Genomic DNA, 21,356 nt, shown 5'->3' on the forward strand with positions numbered 1-21,356 from the left:
TGAATTCCATAAGGTGAAAGATGGTCTAAAATCAATAAGAGAGGATGTGCCAGGAATGTGAAGCACTGCATTTAGGTCCAATAATCAATTTACGAGCACAGGACGGGAAGACCTACAAAACAACAGTTTATGTAGAAACAAAATGAAACAAACCATTTTTTGGGTCAACAACTGGTTCAATATGAGATAAAAATGAACCTATCTGCTTAAAGAGTGAATACAATCATGGTAGGTGTTAATAAAAGTATTGTGATCACATTAACATTTTACTGTATTCTTAGCAAGGGAAGGGTAGAACTGAACAAATCTTTTTTTTTTTTTTTTTTTAAGTCTAACTGTCAGCTGACCAAGCAGAGTCCAGGAGGCTATGCAGATCAATTTTCCTTTGTTTGTGCTTTAATTTAATTTCAGATTCAAGTGCCCTATTGCAATCTACACAGGGTCCACCTTGGCAATCATCATACCTTGTTCAGCTGGTTCCACTTGCCCCTGTGTTTTGAATCCCATGCAGGCCCATTTACTTGTTCCTCTGCCAGTCTGTTGGAGAATCGGAGATTCCTCTACTCCTCAAGGAAAGACACTTCTTTCCAAATAGTCCAGTCTTTTTACTGCTCTTCACACACCCCATGGTTGTTTGTTAATTTGTTCATTCATTCATAAATCCATTGACCATCCACTATGTGCCAGGCACTGTACCAGGAACTGGGATTCAACAGTGATAAGAAACGGTCCTTGCCTTCATCAAGCTTATGTTCTCAGGGGGGTAAGCAGATCCTAAACAAAAACTAAGAAAATTTCAGATAATAAAAAGGTATGAAAATTTACCCTGTACTTGAAAAGCCTTCCAACTTCTGCCTAAAATTCTCCAAAAGTTACCTCCTGCTTCCTAACTCAGCTCAAGTTCCACCTTTCCCTTGGAGGGGCAGAGAACTCCTCTAGCTTTCTCCTCCCTGAACTTTTGGTGCCCAAGGGCTTGTAACACATAATTAATACTCAGCTGCTCTCCAATTGTTTCCCTTACACAAATTTTGCCTCCCAGTAGACTGTAGGAGCCAGTAAACTCTTTGAAGTTATAGGCTATGCCTTCAGTTTAAACATATTCAGTCAAACTTTATCTATGATACTGTTAAAAAGGAAATGAGAAGCACAGTTTAAACATAACTTGAGGCTTTTAAGATGATTCCCAGATAACAAGAGAACTTCTTCCAGTGCCTCCGAAATCCTCTAGAATAAGAATGTAAAGTCAGGATGGTAGTTTGTTTATTTGTTGAACATACCTCCTCCAAAGAGTCCTAGATTTTGTAAGGAGATCTTTAAAGCAACAAACATACCTTGAACTGAGTATTAGTGAGATTAGAGGGAACAGCAGGAGGGAAACAGCCAACAAGCTCAAAAAGGGAAGAAAGTTAAGGACAAACAATGGCAAATTCAGAAAAATGTTCGGTCCAAAATTGAGCCCAAACAACATTTTTTTGGGGCCCTCACACTCTGCAGAAGAAAAGCATCCTGAAAACAAAACAAAACAAACCTAGAAACAATACAAATGGCCATCAATAGAGGATTTGATTAAAGCAATAATGGCACCTTCATAATGTGGACTGGTATGTGGCAAGAATGAAGTAGGTAAATCTACATACACTGATGTGAAGAGATGGCCACTTTGTAGTTTAAACAGAAAGTCTCAGAACAATACAGATAATATGATCCCTTTCATTAAAAAACTTACTTATATATGTGTAGAAAATGCATTTAAGGATATATACTAAATTGTTAACAATGGTATTTCCGGGAATGCGTTATAGGCAGCGGGGTTGGGGAGACAGGGGAATTTAATAATTTATTTTTACTTTATAACTTCTGAACTGTTGTATATCCTGCACTTAATTATGGATACCCAGAGTGGTTCCTGGATTTGTACGTGCCCCTTGTGCCACATGGAAGGACTTCTGAAGAGAAATCCTAAGCATCTGCCAATGAACTGTGCATGGCTATGTCCTAGGGGGCACTCTTAGGTAGAAAGAGAGCATGTCCCAGCCAAAGATTTGGCAGGGCACACAAGGAGAGCCATGAGGAGGCCGCTACAAGCATGTTTCATGAGTTTGCTTCCTTAACGCAACTCAAGGATGCACTGAACAAATTCCTTGACAAATTTGTTGTTGTTGTTATATAAATGAACGCCTGGAAAAGCGTATAAATAACACTTTTACATCACCAGGCAGTAAGGGAAAACAATATTTAAGACATGTTGAGGTCAAGAATGTGGCTTTGGGATGATAGAGACATTTTGAATTCTAAGTTTGCCACTTACTAGCTTTGTGATCATAGGCAAATTATATCACCTCTCATTGTTTTCCTCCTCCTTCCTGTGAATCTTTTTGGGGGGGTCTCCTCCTTCTCTTTCTAGCCCTGAAATGCTGGTGTCCCTAAAGCTGCTGTCCAAGGCCCTCTTCTCCTTTCCTTGGGTGATATTATCTTCCTGTGGCTTTAGTGGCCACTGCGTGCCTGTGACATACAAGTCAACGGATCAGGCCAAATCTCTCTCCTTAGCTCCATGCTCTGCCTGATACCTTCTAACGGAACCCCATTTCCTGCATGCTAAAACCCTTTAACATGCTTTACATGGTCCTTCAAAATCTGGGGCTAGGTTACCTTTCTAATCTCATTGCTCACACATTCCCTCTTCCCTCTCTGCTCCAATCAGACCAAGCCATTTTTCATTTCTTCCACTAACCGTGTCCTGTGTTCCTTAAACTCTGGGCTTTTACAACTCTTTGGTCCTCCTGCTCTAGCCTACGTGTCTAGCACCCACCCCGGCGGTTTCCCAGTATTGCACTCCTCACACTGCATTGAATGACTTGTTTACACATTTGGATCACCCACCAGATCATAATCCCCAGAAAGCCGGGTTATTTGTCTTGTTTGTCACTGTATACTTAGAACATAACCCCCCGTACTGGCACTTGACAATCTAATTATAGACATTTGTTAAATAAAGCCCTATCATTATAACATGAGCGAGGTGATATAATCATTAAGAATTGGGCTCTGGGTTCAAACTTTAGGTCTACTGCTTAACAGCTGTGCAACTTTTGGCAAGTAATTAACTTATCTGTTCCTCAGTTTCCTCATCTGTTACCCCATCTATTAAAATGCTTCGAGGAAATGAAGCACTAAATGAAATAATTGTTTTCATTACAAAGCAAGTGCTCAATAAATATCAGATAGTTTAATGCTTAGAAAATGCTTAGAACAGTACCTGGCACATAGTAAGAACATAATAAATATTAGTTATTATTATCACTATAAATTTTTGTAATGATAAAAATAATCTCTAATTAGTTTTAAAAGTTTAGATTTCTGTGTATAGATTTTTCTTAAACCACAGCATATTTGTGCTTAGTAAGTCAGGTAGTCTAGTAGCTTTTCCCCTCTAGGAAAGTATTTGAATACTTGAGTGGAAAGTTATTAGGGACAGTAAGAGAGCAAGGAAGGAGAACCAACTGTGTTTAGTGTTAATAGTGTTTTAGATTTCAGTTGTTGCAAAACAGTGATTGGACTTTAATGTTTCTATGATTGTTGCTTTTCTTCCGATGGCAGTTCTCAAACTTGGGTGTGCATCAGCATCATCTGAGAGCTTGTTAAACTACCGATCAACTGCCTCTATTTCTAGGTGGTTCTGGGATGGGGCCTGGGTCCGTGGACTTTTACAAAGATCCCCTGGTGATTCTGATGCAAAATGAGGTTTAAGAACCTGTGAGCCGATAAAAAGCAATTGGTTAAAACCAACAACCACTATGTCCAGGTGGCAGCATCGGGCTCAGCAGGACTTCGTTGGAGTTGCCTTCTGGAAAGGGCTCTGAGAGGTTGGTGTCTGGGAGATGCCTCTGCTGCGAGGGGCTATTGTTACGGCCAGGAGAATCCTAAAGACAAAAGGCTTCACCTCCAACAGGAACAGCTGCTGAGGACCCACTCTGGGCTTGCTGGGGGAGGCGAAGAGGAGCTCCGCCAAGAGGTGCGCTGGAAGCACCATTCGAAGCCCTTGCTGGAGGCGCTACCCTGTAGCAGCAGTGAGAATCACCTAGAGAGTTTGTTAAAATGCAGATTCCCTGGTCCTACTCCAGACCTACTGAATTGGGATATGCATTTTAAACAAGCTGCACAGATTTGTCTGAGGCATGTTAAAGTCAGAGAACGACTGACAGAAGCTTGGGCTGATCCCAGTGCGTCGCAGCCTCTGCCAGCTGGAGAGGTGTTTTTGTTTGGTTTTGTCATACTCCCCTTCCCAGCAGTCGGCACGGAACCTAGACTGACTTCTCAGATCTTAGATGGTCACCAGCCCTCAAAGACCAGGGAGGGTGTAACCCAGAAAAGACTTTTGTAAATCAAAGCATAACTTTCTTTGAGTTATTAGATGTTATGCCCTTTTCTGAGGACAACTAGAGTGGGCATTTGGTTTTCAGGAACTGTCTGGTTAAAATGATTTTCTTTCGAGAGAAATCTCAATTGTGGTAGATGGGCCTTGTCTGGATTCCTCCTGTAGGGTCCTGCGAGGGAGACAGGGCTGTCCTGGTACACTTGGCTCCAGTGAGTGAGGTGTTTTGAAGGTGACATCTATTCTCCTTATCTGTCAAAGATAGATGAGCAGGGACTTGGTTGCCACGGGGGATGTTACCGCCTTGGTTTTCCCATCAAACTCTGTCAGGCTTTGTAACTTGAAGGAATGAAAGAGGGAGCGGGAGAGGGACAGTTTCTAACGAGCTGTCAGCAGGGTCCCACCAGCCTGCCTCAGCCCTGACTTTGTTCCAATGCTATTACGGTAAAAATCCTTGAGTTTCTCTCAGACAAAGAGAAGTGGCCTGGGGCTGAGACACACAGATTCATAAGCAATTTCCCTCATTATACACTTCCAGTTCTTAATCACCATTTCAAAGAGGAAGAGCTATCAGAGCAGACTTTGAGAATTTTGCCCTAGACAGGATGCACAGCCCTCATACTGTAGCTTAATCAGTGTGCTTTTCTCAGCTGCTTAAAATGGGGGAGACCTGGCTCTCAACATGGCTGAGCTGTAGGAGACCTTTTGTCCCTAGTGATTTTTAGGCCTGGGACAAGGGAGAATTTACAAAGTGCTAACGTAGAGATCTTTCCAGAAGTGGGATCTGCTCGCACGGATGAGATATCCAAGGAACCAGAGAGGTTGTTAGAGACAACGCCAAGTGTAACATCGGGGGTGTGGGGGGAATGTATCTGGAAAAGTCAGAGTAACACAATTCCAGTAATCCCAGAATCGAAAAGCGACAGGTTTAATAACAAAAACCTTGGTGCCCTAGCAGTTTTTGTTTGGCATAGGAATTATAGATTTATGTTTTGTCAGCCACTCTGCTATTTATTATAAAATTATGCATTCAAGATTATAATATTAAAATAATAATTAGCTTAAATAGTCTGTAATCCAGGATTACAGATGGTATGACAACCAATAGCCCTGGAATGCACTTAGAATAGTTACACGAGTAGTGCATGGATACATTCTTGTAAAATATTTAGAAGTTTACACAGCAAAAAGTCCCTTTCCCTCCCATTCCTCTTCCCAGAGGTAACCACTGTCAACAGTTCAGTAAGTATACTTCAGTCATCTTTCTGAACATTTACATACACATGTATGTATATATGCACACTCATCTTTTCACATAAATGAGAACATATATATTGCTATGTAACTTTAAAAAAACCTGAATAGTATATATATCTTGGAGATATTTTCATAGCAGTACGTATGAGTCTTCCTCATTCATTTTCACATTAGCACAGTACTGCATTATAGGGATGTGCCCTACTTAGGGAATCACTCACTAACTGGTGGACATTAAAATTGTTTCCAATATGTTTGCTATTACTAACTTTTAAAAATGATGTATACCCATGCTGCACTTCAGACCCACTGAATCAGAATATTTGCGAGTAGGGCTTAGGCTTTGGATATTTTCAGAAAAAAACTGGAAAATTCTAATGTGAGGCAAGGATTGAGAATCATGATCTACACATTAAACAAAATAAAACAGAACTCTAGAGCATTTTAAGATAGTACAATTATTATGAAGCAATCAGAGACAGTCAAATAGTCACTGATTAATTTTTAATCATTTACTCTGAAAACACCTTGAGTAAATCAAGTTATCCAAGTGAAAATAAATATGATATTTAATAGCTGCATGGCATTTTTATCTTTGGAAATGCTTTCCTTTTTAAATCTCAGCATCTTCAATTCAAAGCTGTGAGCAAGGTAGGCCAGGAATGACCTTGTCTATTTTACAGTCCTGGAAGCTGATGGGGGTAAAATGATGCTTCTCAATTTTAATATGCTTAGGAAAAATCTGGGAATCTTCTTAAAATGCAGATTCCAACTTAGTAGGTCAGGGGTGGGGCCTGAGATTTTGTATTTCTAACAAGCATGAAGGTGACTCTGATGCTGTTGATCTGAGGACCACACTCATTAGTAAGCACCTGGATTAAAGGTAGTGAGCTAAATACAATGGAGAACTCAATTCAATAGAAGAAACTGGGTGTCATTGAAATGATGGACACTTAGCATGACGAAGAAAGGAGTGAAAGGAGAAGGGAATATAGGGTGGAGAAGGATGGATGGCAAAGAAGCTCTTCCTCTACATCAGCTAAACAAGGATGCCTTTCATCTTGGAATCCCATGCCCTAAACAGGGCCACATCCTGAATATGGCACTAAAAGCATTCCAAGCCTGTTGGCTGTCATACCATCTGTAATCCTGGAGCTTGCCCAATACTATTTCTTGTCTCTGTAACTTTCCCTTCTGGGGGATCCTGATGGTAACCCATGGGTCCTGTAGTGTTCATCCCACTGCCTTTCACCTTGTTTACAACCCACTCCTTCCTGGGGGAACCAGAGGCTCCAATTCTGATCTTGACTTGTCTCTGCGCACCATTTACTCTCTTGGTTCAGTGGTCTTCCAGAGGGGACTTTGCAGCCCAACACTGGCTGTTATCTCCGTCAGACATGGAGGAGACACCATAAGTCTCTTGGCGATATCCACTCACCAACTATGACAGTTCCATCTTCTTTGGGCAGTGCCTGTCATCAGTTTTCCTCTCACTCTTTAGAGATTCCTGTCCTGTGTAGGATAAGAATAATAAACATATAAGTACACGTTTCTGATTCTCCCTTCTCTTGATATCTGTTTTTATTTAATTAATAAAGATCTATGTGATTCAGAATAAATTTTTTACTTGCTTTACATTTCTCAACTGAATCACAAAGATAAAGATACTTGTATCTTACTAATAGAAACTAGATTTTTTTAAATGCTGTTTTTGTGTCTTTATCATTTGGAACAAAAGAGCTAGAAGCACTAATAAGATAATAAAGGTATTATTTTAATGGGCCATTTTCTCTTGAAAACATTGGCTGCCAAAACAGATTCCAGAAATTTAAGATTAATATGTGCAAGCTGTAGGGTCTAAGAGGTGCTGCTGGGGTGGGAATTAGAAGGGGAATGCTATCCACGCTGGAGGGAACATTCTGAGGGGAAAGAACTGGCCTCAACAAGATGAATTCCCCTTATTAATATGCTTACACGTTCCTTTTCCATGAAAGGACAAACAGCACTTACCATGGCTGTAATTTTAGTAATTTTATTTGTGCATTGCTTTTATTGTCTGTCTCCCCCATTAGATTAGAGAATTCGTGAGGACAGGAACTTTGTCTTTTTGTTCACCATGTTATCTTTTTTTTTTTGGCCACACCATGCGGCTGTGGATCTTAGTTCCCCGACCAGGGATTGAACCCAGGCCATGTCAGTGAAAGTTCTGAGTCCTAACCACTGGACCACCAGGGAAGTCCCTCACCATGTTATCTTTAGCACCCAGTGCAATGCCTGACACAAGTAGATGGTCAATAAATATTGATAAAATGAATGAAGTGAATGGAAAAAATCATGAAGAAAATTATGAAGAAAAAGAAACAGTGGTGTTATGTTACGAGATGGAGTTTTAATGTAACTAAGGTTAAAACTATAATTAAAACTAAAAAATAAAAGGCTCTCAAGACTACAAAGCTGATAAATGGAATATTGCCTGCCATATCAGTAAACAAAAGATGTCACAGTCATCAGCAATTGCAGCCACAGCCGGTGGTGAGCTGGTGAGCCCTGAGGAAACTCAGGAAGGAAAAGTGTACCTGCCATCTAGCAGCCATCAGACTGCAGCTACTCCCTAAGGTGAGCCCTGCGGAAACTCAGGATGAGAAAACACAGGATACTGGCCCCAGTTAGCTGAAGTACATATCAAAGGAATGATTTCAGTGAGCCCAGACTCGCATCTTCCCATACGTAGAAAAGCAATAAATTCCTTGAGATTTCTAGTTTTCTTTAATTAACAGTAATCATTTGTTCCTACTACCTGCCCTTTGTCGCAAAACTCCTATATATCGTAGCTCCCCTCTCGCCTCCTCAGAGCAGTTCTCTCAGGGTTACTTGAGATGCTGCCTCCTGGGCTTGAAGTCCTAAAAATTCCCACCAAATAAAACATAACTCTCAACTTTTAGGTTGTGAATATTTTTTCAGTCGACAAAGCTTAGCTACGGAAGAAGGATTCCTGATTGGAAAAGTTGGAGACCCATTGCTTTAGTCATGTGGAAAATTAAAACTCACACCTTATCCCTTTAAATAATTTTGACATTGTTAGGTCATTTTTCTTTGTAAGCCCTATGCCTCTTCCATTTCTAGAGCAGGATGTTTCTCTGTTCAGAACTTGGAACTCTTGTATGGAAATTAATATGATGTCAGAAAGCAAATACAGTGATTTCATCACAGAACAAGGACCTCCTGTGGTCTTTTTAAACTCAAGTAATGAACCAGTAATACATTTTAAATATTTTTTAAAATATGTTCTACCTTAAGGAGAAGTTGTGGGATTAAATTTTGGTATGCATTAATATAAAATATTCTGAGGTCCCTGGAATAAAAGCACAATATAATATCTAAAACCAGAACATCTCATTCATTCTTTCACTCAATAAACTTTTATGACACCAGAGGCCATATGGCACAGCGGAGCAGGGACCCTGAAGATAGGCTGTCTAAATTCATATCCTCGCCATTTTATGGTTGTGCCATTTTGGGCAAATTGTTCCAGTGCTTTTTGCCTCAATTGCCTCATCTGTTAAATGGAATAATAAGACAACCTACTTCCATTGTTATTGTAATTTGAGTTAGTTTTTATTGAGCACTTAGAACAGTACCTGCCATATAGTGAGCACTATGTACATGGTTTTAAATAAACAAACTCCTGTAATGTGCCAAGCAGGTACAAAGCACCAACAGGCTTCCAGGAAATTAGTGAGCTAGTATCTACTGAACACTTGCTATGTATCAAGCACTAATCTGTAGGCAGTTTTGTATCAATTTTTATGACAACTCTGCTGGAGATATCATCCTCCTTCATTCCTTCAGCCAATATTTGTTGAGTGTTCACTAGATGTCAGGAGCGGTTTTTGGTCCTGAGACACAATGTCTTGGGATTTATGTTTTAAAAAATTACTATTTTACTAACAAGTGATTTTCAATAGCTCCCTCGATTTCCAGATCAGCTCAAAACTGTAGTGTGTCACATTAATCTTTATTAAAACATATCCTCATAACTTCTGAAGTTTTAAATTACTACATTTCTAGAGCTTTGTAGAACTATTTTCCTCCGTCTTTCTACTTAATTATCAGTGTTAGAGACTATCTTAATTTTGTATTCTTGTGAAGTCTCCTTCAAATCTGTTATTTTTTCAATAAAAACTTGATTTTTTAGGTTATAAAATAACACCTTTGTTGGAAAGTATGTCATTGTTTATTTTTCTATTAAAGCAATGCTGCAAGGCATAGTTGTATATGACTGTCTCTCTTTGTAAACTTGTATAAATGTCTTTAGGATAGATTCCTAAGAGGAGAAATTGCTTGGTGAAATGGTATAGGCATTTTAATTTTGACTGATATTGCCAAAATGCATTCTAAGAAAAGGGTTTATCGATTGACACTCTCATCAATAGTGCACGAAAGTGCCTACCCCACCCTGCACTCTCAATGATACTATTTTATCCATATTTATAAATATTTTTGTCAGTCTGATGGGCAAAAATGGATTAATTGGTGTGGTTTCAATTTTATAATGAGTATGATTTTTGGTCCATTTATTGGCCATTTGTATTTTTTCTTTCCTGATTGATTTCTCTATATCCTTAATTCATTTTTATATCAATACAATGAAGCGCTGAGTATCTAATAGATGTGACTGATAAGCAGGCTGCAAATATTTTTTCCAAGCCATCATATTTTAATTTATGGTGTCTATCGTCAATGCTTTTCTTTATGGCTTTTGAGATTGTGTCGTGATTGGGAAAGTCTATTCCACCCCAGTACTGTTTCAAAAATCTCTACTATCTTCCCTATTTTGTTTGCAGTTTAAATATTTAAATTTCAAAAAATTGCTACAGTGATAGCAATAATGATTAAAAATAGTACTTAATTTTCAGTAATTAACAGAAGTCACATATTCTGGAAATCAAATAATAATAGAGTTTCTTTTAACGTGATAGTTTTCTTCACATAAATGTTTAATTATATGCTAGACATAAATGACCTGTGAAAGCATTTTATAGAGGCGCCTCTCTTTTCTAGCATACCTTCCCATGTTTATAGAAAATGGCGAGAAAATGGTTAGAGAGAGACCAGGACAGAACCTCTCTGAGGGGAGTGAGAATTTAAAACAGAGTAGAAGTCTTTCGATTACCTTGTTCTACACATCCTTATCCACAGAGTGAAAGTCCTATATTTTTTTCCTGTTTTTGCCCAATCAACAAAGATGTGCTTTGGAAAGCAGGTGATTTGGAAGATAGTTATTAAGAATTAATTCTGGATGAAAAAGTTATAGAGATCTGTTGTATACAATGTGCATGTAGCTAAATCTACTGTACTATACACTTTAAAATGGTTAAGATGGTAAATTTTATGTTATATGATTTTTACCATAATTAAATAAAGAGTTAATTCTGCATTAGAGTGTATGTTTTTAATCAATCAACAAATATTTGAGTATCTATTATGTACCAAATATCTTGTTGCAGTGCAGGATACCGGGAAATATAATTGGTGGTTTCAGTTCTCAAGGAACTAAGAAGTTATCAAGTTGGAGAAAAAAGTTAAGTATGCATGAAAATGTACAATCTCAGGCAATGTAATGATACCAAATGAGGAGAAGAGACACAAATTCTTATAGGAGTTTAGAAAAAGCAGGAATCTGACTACAGTGATAGAAATATTTGTTAGGTACTTAAAGGGCTTTCAAAGCACTTTAACATATATTTTCCAAATTGACCCTTTTACCAGATCTAGGAGACATTATCTCCGTTTAACAGATGAGGAAACAAAGGCTCAGAGGTTGTAATTTTTCCAAGTTCACATGGCAGAACTGGGAACTAGACTCAGTGTCTTCCAGTTCTTACTCCTAGTGGGATTTATTTAAGTTGGCACTGAAGATTTGCTGCCGGAAAGTTTTGAGGGTTACAGCAGAATCCAAATGTGCCAGGGACACTATGGTTATGTATTTGCTAGAATTATGATTATTCTCTCCTCGCTGTCATCCTGCCAAAGAGCATCAAGTAACTTTTAATACAAAATAAGGGATTATTATTTTCTTGCTAGTTACTGCATAGAGAAACTCAAGTCAAACTGCAATCGAATGAGGATTAACATGCAAGACTTTAATTTCACCGCTATATACACACAGCCATTTAGCCAACTGCAGTCCCATGACAGACATTCCTTACCCATCATGTCTGACATCATTCTTTAAAGTCATAATACATATGGTACAGTTAAGACAGGTCTGATCTGACCCAGGTGTGACAGAAAGGAAAACTAACACAGACAGCAGAATAAAGTCAGTGAATTCAAATTTAAAAGCAGTTATCAGGGCTAAGACCATATGACTTACACACATTTTTAAAACCACATCCTGCTAGTTCAGTGGACTGACTTCTCCCCAGAAAGTGCAGAGGAGCATTAGGTCTGTTCATACAATAACCCTGTCTGATTGCCCAGGGTCAAGCTACTGTTTATCTCTGCCAGACACAACCCATATCCTGAACAGAGCCCATATCCTAAAACCTGCGTTTTTCACCAATTACTTCAGGGCAATACAGGCTCTGACGTTCTTTCTACATAATCACCTAAACAAGAAAAATACTCTAATTTTTTGTTTTTTAAGTATTAGGTAAAAGTAAATGCACAGACACAGTGGTCAAGAGCTTTGCTTTTCATTTTCCTTCTCGCGAGCGCTCAACATTTTGCAAAAGAAGGGCAGTGCTGCCCTCTGCTGCAGGATGTTGGAATGTTCACAATACACTTCTACATCCACGCACCACCCCGCACCCCACCCCAGCCGTGTTGGGTAGAAGAAGACAATCTATTACAAGGTTTTACACTAGCCCTTTAGGAGTTGTTTAAAAGAAATGTGTTCTTGGAAAATACATTGAATTTGTTTCCTTCATTATCTCTTCATCTACCTTCCTCTTGTATCAAAGCATAGGACTTTTAGGACATGACCTAACAACAAAAAAAAGGATATTACAACTTGGGGGGAAGAAAACTTAAGACATTGCTCTAGAGGTAAGAGGATGTGTTTTGATGCATTTAGGGAGAAACGGGGCAAGGGGAGGAAACTTTCTTCTGACTTTAAGGTCTGTAGCCTTCTGGTCTTCTGTCATTTGGAGCGTTCTCATTAGCTTTTAGCTAGGGTGATCTATTACCTTCTCTCTGTTTCTTTGACTGGAGATGACAGTCACCTGCACATGTTAAGAGAGTAGTGGAATATGGTTTCTAAAACACTCTCTACTCTTCAGAAAAAGATAATATAGAAATACAGGGCTTCCCTGGCAGCGCAGTGGTTAAGGATCCGCCTGCCAGTGCAGGGGACACGGGTTCGAGCCCTGGTCCGGGAAGATCCCACATGCCGCGGAGCAACTAAGCCCACGCGCCACAACTACTGAGCCTGCGCTCTAGAGCCCGTGAGCCACAACTACTGAGCCCGTGAGCCACAGCTACTGAAGCCCACGTGCCTAGAGCCTGTGCTCTGCAACAAGAGAAGCCACTGCAATGAGAAGCCTACGCACTGCAATGAAGAGTAGCCCCTGCTGGCCACAACTAGAGAAAAGCCCTCGCGTAGCAATGAAGACCCAACGCAGCCAAAAATAAATAAATAAATTAAAAAAAATACAAAGGTCTATTATTAATATAGCTACATTTTAATTAATTATTAAATGTCGTGTTACCTTTAAATTGCTTTGAGATTTTACAGATCTCTACAAAGACTTCTTGAAGGGTTGAAGATATTAAGAATTATGTTCTCTGTTTTCCTTTCCATTAAAAAAAATTTCAGAGTACATGCCCTCAAGAGGCCACGGCAGACAGACTTTAAAGATAGTCTAACCATTACCCTATAGCTACCCAGCGACTAAACTGTAACCTTCATGATAATAATTTCTACAACTGCGTTAAATGCATGTGTGTGTGTGTGTGTGTGTGTGTGTGTGTGTGTGTATCAACACCAAGAAAAAAATCTTTTTTCCCCCAATTTACAGATAAGAATATTAAAACTCAGACATATTAATTTACTCAAACTTTCAAAACTAGTTAAGAGGCAAAACTAGAATTTGATTTCAGAATTTGATTGAAAGCCTATGCATTGTTCTACTATGCAGCTGATCAATGAACAAACTAAACAAATCTCAAAGGCACATGCTCGTAAACAACATCTGTGATGATGACAACGATGATAGTTAACATACTGAGTACTTACTAAGTGTCCAGTACAATTCAAAGCATTTTAGAGTCAATCATTGGATAACATTAAATCATTTAATCCTCACAGCAACCCCATGAGGTAGAAATATTATCTCCACATTATAAGTAATGAAACTGAAGTATACAAAGGAAATCTAGTCCCAGAGGCCACGCTTTTAACCATTATGCTACACTGCTTCTTAAGTAAAGTACAAAAATTATATAGCACAACAATTTCTAAATGGTGCCCTGGAACTTAGTTACATTAATAAGTAGATAAAACCCATCCATAGTTGTCAGTCCTGTTGATATCTCTGTTATACAAAGGCCTCAGCAGCTTTAAAAAAAGTTCTGCCCATGCAGGTGCCTAGTTTAGAACTAACATTAGACCTTGTCCACCACAGGCCTCACTAGACATGCCCTTCTATGAAATAGGAATCAGCAAGAGACCTTCACTTGGTCCAATCCATGTGTGCAGGTGGGGAGACAAGTCATACATAAGGGAGGGAGGAGAGAACTGAGGGAAGAGATGCAAGGGGAGATGGTTCCACCAAGGCACAGCCAGGAAACAAGCCAGTTAAGCTGAAGGGAGTGGTTGATAAGTGATCACTTTCCTTAGCAAGAGTAAACTCAATACAGTCAGAAGCCAGCACCAGCTTAGGGGCTCTACACTTACTTTCTTGCCCACGATTTGGTCACACGGTGACTATCAAACAGATCTCCTCTAACAGCTTTGTTTTTTTAAAATTTTTATTGGAGTATAGTTGATTTACAATGTTGTGTTACTTTCAGTTGTACAGCAAAGTGACAGCTTTGGTTTTTAAAGAAACTTTTGTTCAGTGCACAACTCAGCTTCTAAATAATATCCTACCCTTAGTGACAGCATATACCCAAATATAACCATTCCAAAGCGCTTAGTGCTTAAGTGCAAAGTGTGATAAACTCCTCCCTGTCTTGTGGCTAAGCGTAGACCTTCTGGGTATCAGCAGCAAGATTAAGTACAGTAAGCAGGTGTGGATTTGCTTAGAGGTCCATGCAGTGCCCCCTACTGCCCTGGCCTGCCTCTTATGCTATGCGGCAGGGCTGCCTAGCCCCAAAAGCTTCAGATTTCCAAGTATATTCTAAAGGAATTCATTCCCGATCAAGCTGTTGCTATGTGGTTCTTACTTCCTCCCTTCCAATTCTTTTGAAAAAAAAGGCAGAAGGGAGATGGTAGGGACAGATAGTTGTAATGAAGTCAGGAGCCAGGGGAATACCTGCCCCTTTTCCTTCTGATCCTTACTGCCCTTTCCCTGGACACTCACTTTACCTGGCTGCCTACTAGTCTGGGCAATGTTTGCCTCTCAAGAATCTTTTGCTTGAATTATCCATTCAGCAGGGAGGCTGTCTTGCATCCATTCTAAGTCGAAGTGTTAAAATTAGTGATGGCCTGGAAAGCATTTTGTTTACTTCAATACAGGCATTTTGCTTAGAGGGGCAGGCTGCAGGGCTCAAGATAGAAGGGTACTGAACTTAAAGTAATCTCCAAGAAACATATTCCCGAGGAAAAAGGTTTGAGACTTGCATCCCACATAATATGCAATCCCTTCCCCCAACACCCAGTAATTGTTTGCCCCTTTCTAAAATTCAGAACAGGGGCTTCCCTGGTGGCGCAGTGGTTGAGAATCTGCCTGCTAATGCAGGGGACACGGGTTTGAGCCCTGGTCTGGGAAGATCCCACATGCCGCGGAGCAACTGGGCCCGTGAGCCACAACTACTGAGCCTGCGTGTCTGGAGCCTGTGCTCCACAACAAGACAGGCCACGATAGTGAGAGGCCCGCGCACCACGATGAAGAGTGGCCCCCGCTTGCCGCAACTAGAGAAAGCCCTCGCACAGAAACGAAGACCCAACACAGGCAAAAATAAATAAATAAATAAAATTCAGAACAGATAATTATGGGGACATGAAGAAAAACTGCATATGGTACTTTCTTTGCCCCTATCAGCACTGACTTGGTTATGGGGCTGCTTAGGTTGCCAATAAATATTTATTTGGACTTAGCTAAGTTGATAATGTTTAGGTAATTTAGGGTTGTTTTTCCCCCAGGGAATGACGTAAGGAGTGACCATGACATTGTCGGCTAACGCTGTGAAGATCATACTTTTAAATCAAACTTTGGTAAGGCTGGGCTATACAACATCTCACTCAGCAGTTGCCCTTTGCCTCTGCTTATGGAAGCACCGAAAGTTCATTGTCATTTCACCTTCAGTGTTGAACTCACAATCTTAGAGGAAAGTGTTGTTAATGAAACACTGTTGACAGTTATCTTTAAAACCAGAGGCTAATTTTCTGAAAAGAAGCAAATGATACAAAGGTTGGCAGGTGTTGCACAAAGGACTTTTGGCTTATGTTTGTTACTTTGAATGAAAGATTCATTTTGAGATTTGTCATATTATCCAATGAACAGAGGGTAAGGTAATGCTTTTTTCTGAACCAACAGAACTGACTCCTCCTGCCACCATTTATTGAATACTTATAAGTGCAAGAAACTAAGGGAGACTAATACAGGGTTAAGATCTCTAGCCCAAAGAAATTTACCATCTACAAGGGGTGTGCAGATGTGCAATGATGACAATAGCTAACATTTAGGGAGTGCTTACTACATGCAACTAAACATTTCATATGTATTAACTCACAGAATCCCCACGACCCTAAGAAAAGTATTATTACCTCCACTTTATGAAGCAAGAACAGAGAGGTTAAGTAACTTGCCTAGACCTGACCAAGTTAGTAAGTGGTAGCACTAGAATCTAAATCTAGGTAGTCTGGCTCCAGAACTAGGTTCTTAACTGGGCATTTTGGGCATTTTCTACAATTGTAATATTGCCAACAAGGGACAGAAGCACAGGAAAGAGAGAGGGATTTTAACCAGAGTGAGGGTAAAGGCAAAGCTTTAGGGAGGAGGCATTTGCTCTGGATCTTGAAGGTTAACAGATGGAGAGAGGGTCTGGGGAGGAAGGAACAGCCTGACTAAAAGAAGAGACAGTCTGAATACCAGCCAGCTGACGACAGCAAGATCTGGCTGAGTGCCTGCGTGGGAGAAAAGCTGGAGGGGGAGGTCGCGCCCAGATCTGTAAGGTCCGTGAGGACCAAGCTCTCTCGGTAAGGAAAGGGGAGCAAAAGCTTCAAACTGTAAGAGCGGCAGAAAGGAATTCCTGGACACTTCCTCTTTTAGTAGGATGGCCCCCTGTCTGAAACCAAGGCAGGTGGCCCACCCACATTTCTCTCAGGGAGAAACAGCCGGCCGAGATGGTCAAGGTCGTCCGCGCGGGCTCCGGAGCCGCACGTCCTGGCCGAGGACTCACGACCCGTGCGCAGAGTCGGATTTGGCTGCCAGCCCGAGCCGGGCCAGACTGGGTCAGGAACGTGCGCACTCCCGGGCCTGGCAGGGAGAACACCAGCTCCGCGGGTACCGGAAGGCCGGTCCTCCAGCTACCTCCCGCCAGTTACCTCCCACCAGCTACCTCCCGTTTGTCTCCGGGCGCCTGAAGGTCGAGGAAGCTGCCTCCCGCGAACGCCGCTCGGCTCCTCCCCTCAGCGGCCCAAGGATCAACGGCTTCAGCGATAGGAGCATGCTCTGCCAATCAACTCTATCCCCGCCCCGTTCCAGCCGGCGTACGTTGCATTGGTTGCATCATTACCGGCCTCCGATAAGATTCTCTTCTTGGATTGGCTAATACCATCCTGTCCCTTTTGCGTCAGAAGCTCGCGATTGGTTAACCGCGTTGCCAAGTTCCGGACGCGGCTTGACCATTGGAGGCCGCGGGCCCGCCCCTGCCGGCTAGGTGAAGGTGAGAGTCTCCTCCAGTCGCCGTGGTTGGACCGGACCGAGCGGCTTCAAACGCAGAGTGGAAGCTTTCGGCCGACTCCAGCTTTCTAGCTATGGCGCCTCCATCAGTCTTTGCCGAGGTTCCTCAGGCCCAGCCGGTCCTTGTCTTTAAGCTCACTGCTGACTTCCGGGAGGATCCGGACCCCCGCAAGGTCAACCTGGGAGTGGGAGGTAAGGATGCAGTGCACAAGAGTGTGAGCAGCCTGGAAGTGGAGCGGGCCTAACCCTGGCTGTGGAGACCGTAGGAGATGCCCAGGCCCAGTTTAGCTCCGTCGGAGAGGAGGCAAGATCCACGAGGCTTAGTTCTACCTGCCCATTTTACAGATGGGCATATGGAGTCCCTGGAAAAGGGAGATGTATCAGTGGACACACAGAAAAGGTGTAGCAGTCAGGGTACAAACTCAGTTTTTCCGATTCCGCATTGTGTGTTCGTTATACTGCATCCTTTCGCCTCTTAAGAAATGGGGCGGCCAGGGATTGAAAGGAGAGGGATAAAAATAGGAAGCCTTATAGGCTTGGAGTCCTGGCTGCTGGGGAATGGAAAAAGGAGAACTCTTAGCCCTAGGGAGCTCTGGTCTGGGTCGGTAAATATTTGAGTAACTACCAGGTATCAATCAGGTACTTTACCAAGCCTTGTGCGGGGAAGACTGAGTCTTGGTTTTGGCCCCAAGGAGATTAAGATCAGCAGGTGTTAAGTGATGTAATAGAGGTCTAAAATGCTTCTGAGACAGGTTAATGCTCCCTGGGGATCTGGGAAGAATGTTCTGGCTCTCACAGATGTGGTGGGAATGGGTAGAGATGGTGGAAAAGAGAGGAAAGAGTGTGGACAGTAGAAGCTCACTTTCCACACATCCTTGTCATCATTTCTTGCTTGTATTTCTTGGACAGCTCAGAGCATGGGCCTCAGTTTTTCCCACTGCCAAGAAAAAGATTTGGACTGAAATGCCTCTGAAATTCCTTTAACTCTTATCTTAATCGTCTCTGGTGAATTTGTTATTTCTGCCACTGTCATTTGGATGTTTGAAGCCACACCAACACTTACTCAACCACATAGAAAGATGAGCCAGGGAGAAGAGAATGAATAGGACAATGTTCTGTGCTAGGGAACAGACTTAGAACAGAAGGACTAGAAATTTCTGAAAGAGAAAATTGAACTGTTTTGTAGCAGAGAAGCAGTGGCGAGAAGGAGGTGCAGAATCAGGTGTCCCACAGTGACTGTGTCTGTACATAGGACCTGTTAAAGTCTTCACCAAGGAATATGGAGGAGGGGTGAGGAAAAAGCCATTAAAAAGTGATGGTTTGTTGAACCTGGGTAATGGGTACATGGGCATCCGTTATATTATTCTCACAACTTTTGTGTATGTTTGAAATTTTCCATAATAAAGCATAAAAAAGTCAATTCAGAATACATAGTTTCACCCACCTAGAGGGAAAGTGATGTTTTTAGCAGGCAGCAAAGTGGAAGTAATATTGAAAGATTTCCTTGAATTGAATTGGAATGAGCACTATTCAAGCTCTTAATTTAAAACCAATCCAAAACCTCCAAGTATTTCTTTAGGGCTGGATATATATCATGAAGAACTAGTATTGATATTAATCCAAATACACGTTTTTAAAAACTTAGGTTTCATTGGCTCAATTACCTTTGAACTATCTTACAGGATTTTGGTGAGGATTAAATGCATTTAAAGTTCTTAGAACAGTCTCTGGCACATAAGTAGGAGTTATGTAAGTATTAGTTGTTACTGTAGTTGTTTTGGCATTCCTTTGCATAAAAGATATTGAATAAAAATTTTCAGCTCAAGAACTGCAAAATGAAATAATTTCGGACATTTTCAGATATAAATTGCTCATGCATAGAAAAAGCACCCTGCCAGCCGAGGCCAGAAGTGATTGGCTCAGAAACATATTCTGCAGCCCAGATGGTGGTCAATTCAACTGTGAAAGTGCCTTTGTCATGTTTTCCTGGAACCGAGGAATTCTTTCTCTTTACTACAAGCAAATGATTTATGCAGTTAATCGCATTTAGTGCTTAGGATGATTCTGGAGGATTGTTTATTACTATTACTGTTTTAGAGGTAAGAAAGCTGAAGCCCAGATTGATGAAGCATTTTGGTCGAGGTCACATGGCTGTAGGTGGTGGAGCTGGGATTCCAGGCCACATTTCTCAGGTCCCTTGGTCTCTGCCCCCTTCTCTATTGGGCACCTTCAGGTGGTCCACAGGGAACCAGTGTACGGTAGTGGAACAGCCAGGAGACCTGGGTACAGGGCCAGGCCTGCGGTCCAGTGATGTGACCTTCGGAGTGTTATTTAACATCCCCGGACCCAGCCTGTTAAATGAGGAGCCAGACGGAATGACCTCTCTCTAAAATTATACTCTAAGATTCACTAGCATGTTACATGACTGTAGTATAGAATAATAATGTTACTGGCTTCATCAGATGACTGAGAATTAAATGAATAATTATGTGTGTGAAATGTGACACATAAATGAAAAATATTGTATAAATGTTATTTTTGATGATCACTGTGACCCGTCTTTTTTGTGGATGGCAGGTGCTCAGGTAAAGGTCTCATTAAAGTGTAGTAGAGTAAGAAGTCTTTTTACGGCTTTCATATGTCCTAGCTCTATTTATACACATCCGAAGTATATCCTTTGTGAAGGAAATGTATTGATAATTAATCTCTGACTTTGGTGAAGATGCGCTTTTTTTTTTTCGAAGTTAAGATAAAGCCTAATGGAAGTTAACCAACTCAAGTTCTAATGATGTTGGATATTTAGAACAAACTGCGACTATAATCTCATTAGCTCATTCCTACTTGCAGATAGTTTCCCCAGAGATTTTCTTCTTGCTGTGACTATTTGCATAATTTCCATATAGTTAAACAGAGCAGAGCATCACATTTTTCACTGTTAAATATGATGCTCTTTGAGTTGACTGTTTTAGCACTTCTTAAAGTTTCAAACAAGTGACTTTAGGGGCAGGGGAGATATGAGTTCAGCCTGATGCACCCTGAAGCAGGACATTTCTACATAGACTCCAGTCCGTTCATCACGTAAACTTAGCTTTCTTTTGTTCCAGGTAGACTGTGCTTGCTTTCATATTTGTTGTTGTTTTTAATGTGGGTTCTTAGCATCTTCAAATAAAGTTGTGGGAGAGACGTGCTGTATCAGGAGTTTCTGAGTACCCCTGGTCCTTTCTGCAGGACCCTAGTTGGAGAAGGGCCTTAAAGAGGCATATATGCATGGGCTGTGGGGTAGGGATGGATGGGGGAAGTGGAGATCTTAGGAGGAGGAGGAGGGTGATGGTTTGATCATCTAATTCTCCGTGTTCTTCTGGAAATCGAGACTCACCTGCAACCTGTGTGACTCCTCTAAAAGAGCTGGTCCTCAGGGAGAAGGGTGTGGTGTGTGGAGCTGAGGGGCATGCTGGTAGGTAGAAAGGCCCCTTGTACAGTCAGTCCTCTGGGGCCTGCTGGCTTCAGGCTTTCCCTAGACATCTCTTGCTCTCTAGAAAAAACACAAGGATCCATGAACTTAATAGTATGACAGCCTAGCTCTTACAGTTCTTGTGATCTTGGGCAAACTTTTCTGGCCTCAGTTTGCAGATCCCGAAAATAGAGATCATAATATC

At 41.2% G+C, this 21,356-nt stretch overlaps 1 protein-coding gene and 1 long non-coding RNA gene across 3 annotated transcripts in view; one reads left to right on the top strand and one right to left on the bottom strand.

Moving 5' to 3' along the window:
• Nucleotides 1-17,571, bottom strand: part of LOC118882485 — a 43,215-nt gene extending 25,644 nt beyond the window's left edge. The window contains exons 1-3 of the long non-coding RNA XR_005016781.1: nt 17,357-17,571; nt 7,068-7,141; nt 465-785 (exon numbers count right to left, since the gene is read on the bottom strand). This is a non-coding gene — a long non-coding RNA (uncharacterized LOC118882485). The remainder of the gene's footprint in view (nt 1-464; nt 786-7,067; nt 7,142-17,356) is intronic.
• Nucleotides 17,572-17,651: 80 nt separating this feature from the next.
• Nucleotides 17,652-21,356, top strand: part of GOT1 (glutamic-oxaloacetic transaminase 1) — a 28,204-nt gene continuing 24,499 nt past the window's right edge. The window contains exon 1 of one of the 2 annotated variants that reach the window (XM_036828217.1): nt 17,652-17,892. In XM_036828217.1, coding sequence (XP_036684112.1) covers nt 17,775-17,892 — 118 coding nt within the window. In that variant the 5' untranslated portion in view covers nt 17,652-17,774. The remainder of the gene's footprint in view (nt 17,893-21,356) is intronic. The other variant, XM_036828218.1, reaches the window with a different exon arrangement.

Source organism: Balaenoptera musculus, chromosome 16 (genome assembly GCF_009873245.2).
Source record: "Balaenoptera musculus isolate JJ_BM4_2016_0621 chromosome 16, mBalMus1.pri.v3, whole genome shotgun sequence".
Lineage (NCBI taxonomy): Eukaryota > Metazoa > Chordata > Mammalia > Artiodactyla > Balaenopteridae > Balaenoptera > Balaenoptera musculus.